At 44.2% G+C, this 2,890-nt stretch overlaps 1 protein-coding gene across 1 annotated transcript in view; it reads right to left on the bottom strand.

The window, feature by feature from the left end:
• Window positions 1-2,890, bottom strand: part of CPE (carboxypeptidase E) — an 88,061-nt gene that overhangs the window by 20,788 nt on the left and 64,383 nt on the right. The window contains 1 exon segment of the mRNA XM_006771082.1: window positions 2,586-2,753. Coding sequence (XP_006771145.1) covers window positions 2,586-2,753 — 168 coding nt within the window.

Raw genomic sequence — 2,890 nt, 5'->3', positions numbered from 1 at the left:
AGTCACTCAGAACGTAGCAGGTGCTGCCAGAATCCTCAGCCGACGGCTGCCCGATTCCCAGTCTCCTGACCTGTAAGCTCCGCCCAGGTTTCTGGAATAAATCCTAAACATAGCAGGAGTTTCAGGAATTTCAGACCAACAATCTGGAACTGCCTCTCTCTGGGTCCTCCACCCAGTGCCCCACCCACACATGAAGGCTTGTCTGGAACTCCAGCTGTGGGTTTTCAGCAGCCACACATTTCAGATACTGTGATGTGCTTGCCAGGTTGGATTGCATTCGTTCCTAACAGGCCCTCAGCCTACCCTGTGCCAGACTCAAAAATGAATCCTAATTCCTGCAATCCAAGCATCAAAATCTAGAATCAAAGGGGAAAACAACTATATAAACAAAAAATTATAACATAACCTACATAATGAAGCTGTCTGTAACATTAGCACCATACCAGAAGCCTGTGTACACAAAGAACGTAAAAAGAGGCTTAACAGGATCTGTCAGGAATAGCAGAGGAAGGCTTCCCAGAGAAAGTGACATGGGAGCTAAAGAAGAGCATTCTAGACCACCGGAACACATCTCTATATATAAAAACCTAAGCAACCATTTGACTGGTATCTGTGATGCACATTGTTTTCTTAATTAACTTATTAGTGTATCTATATATATAAAAGCCTAAGCTACCAGCTGACCGGCCGGTAGCTATGATGTGCACTGACCACCTGGGGGCAGACACTCAACAGAGGAGCAGAAACCACAGGCATGGAAACATGGAACAGACTGATGAATCTCAGAGGAAGTGGGGAGGGGCAGGCCAGAAGAGATTAACCAAAGATCTTAAATGCATACTAGAGGCCCAGTGCACGGGGTCCCTCAGCCTCCGACATCTCCTGAGGGGTCCTAGATTTCGAGAGGGCGCAGGCCAGGCTGAGGGACACCACCAGTGCATGAATTTGTGCACTGGGCCTCTAGTACAAAGACATAAAAGTATTAGAAAAGCGTATGCTTAGGGAGCAAAAAGGAGTTGGTGGACTGAAGTATATGGCATATCAGAGCCAGATTAACGAGTGCATCTGCCGGCAGCTGTCAGAGGCTGAGGAAATCCCAACTGCCCTGGAACGATGAGAAAATGGGGAAACTGTACTTCCCCAGTTCTCACTTAGGAAAGGTACTAGAGCAGTTGCTAAGCCAGCGTTGAACTGACTGGAATAAAGGGAGCACCTCTCGCCTTTCCTGCAAGATGCTCTCCCTCTCCCCCAGAAACTGAAAACAATGTTCAAACAATTTGGTTTGTAGAAGCACCAAATATTTAGTGAATGTCAATGTGTCCATCTAAGCCTGAGGTATGTATCAGGGAGCGCTGAGAAATTATGGCAAAATGTATTAATAGTCTAGGTCCCAGCCTCAAATGTTGTATATGTAGTAGCTCGCTCAATCTTTATAACCACCCTACGATGTAGATACTATTAACATCTCCATATTTCAGATGAAGAAGTGAAAGCACATAGTTATTAAATAACTGTCCCAAACCCACACAGCAAGTATGGAGCCAGGACTGAGCCAAGGTGGCTGCCTGCAGAGTCTCCATGCTAAACCATCACACAATTCTGCTGTTTTCAGCTTTTACTTTATCTCTGGGCAGTGGAGAGCTGGCAAGGTTTTTTAAGACATCGAGCAACAATCTGTGTGTGAAGACCATCATTCTGGAAGATTCCAAGAAAACTGAGTGGAGTAGGGAGAGGCTGAACCCAAAGCAAGTGGCCACTATATCATCAGAGCAAATGATGGAGGTCTGACCAGGGCAGCGGAGAGAATTTGCAGAGAGGAAGACTGGTCAGGTGTTAGGGAGGCTAAATTACTGAAATTTGGTAACTAATAGCTGGTGAGTGCTGACGGCCATTAAAAAAAAAGAAGTCTTTGATTATGATGGTTAAATGAGAGAATAGTGTTTTCTTAGGGAAAATATTTGGTTTGGGTCAGGCTGAGCATGAGGCTCTGGGTGCCACCAGACAGCAAGTAAAATTGAGAAACGGAGCTCATGTGAGTTGGAGTGACATATATGGGTCTGGAGGACACTGAAGGCCCAGAAACCAGGGAAAGATATATGGGTTGTAGATGGGACCCTGAAAGCCAGCATCTAAGCTAAGGTAGAAGAAGCAGAGAAAGAAACCCAATAGTGAACTGAAAGGCAGAAGAAGAGGTAGGAGAAACTGGAATTGTACAAAGCAAAAGAGAATAAAATTCTGGAAAAGAAGAAAGATCAACAGTGTGAATAAAAAGCTACAGGAGGAGCCAATCAGATGTTCTGGTAAGCACCTCTGAAAGGGCCATGACGGCTTTCTAACACACTCACTACTTGGTTCCACTCTCCTATCCCCATGCCTCACTCCCCACCCCCCGGCTACCTTGCCAGATTTTAAGGGCAAAATTGGTACCAAGACTCCAGTCTTTGCAGCCTTGACTTTGGCAGCACAGTTAACCATCCCATAGAAGGTTTAACGTTATGCCAACGTCCTTCATTATGATGAGGATATTTGAACATATTTCATTAGGCGGGACAACAGAACCCAAGAAAACTATACATGTTCTCTACCTTTGCGTTTTGATCCACAATTTTCTTCAGATTTTTCAACAGATGATTATTGGGACCACCTTCCTTCTCATTAATGTAAACTATCCTGTCCAGGTCGGGAAAGTTTCTGTTCAGATCTATTCCCTGGGCATTGCTTCGACCCACAAACCAGTCCTTGAGTTCACCGGGCTAAAAAAAATCAAAGAGAAAAATCATCAGTTATTTACTATTATTGGTGCTATGTATTTAAGGTCTCCATTAATGATTTATTGAGATTAATTATTTATTTCAACAATACCCTCCCATAATGGCATTTTCACTATTTT

Source organism: Myotis davidii, unplaced genomic scaffold (genome assembly GCF_000327345.1).
Source record: "Myotis davidii unplaced genomic scaffold, ASM32734v1 scaffold225, whole genome shotgun sequence".
NCBI classification, from domain to species: Eukaryota; Metazoa; Chordata; class Mammalia; order Chiroptera; family Vespertilionidae; genus Myotis; species Myotis davidii.
The sequence above is the reverse complement of the archived record's forward strand: the minus strand, read 5'-3'. Positions and strand labels throughout refer to the sequence as shown.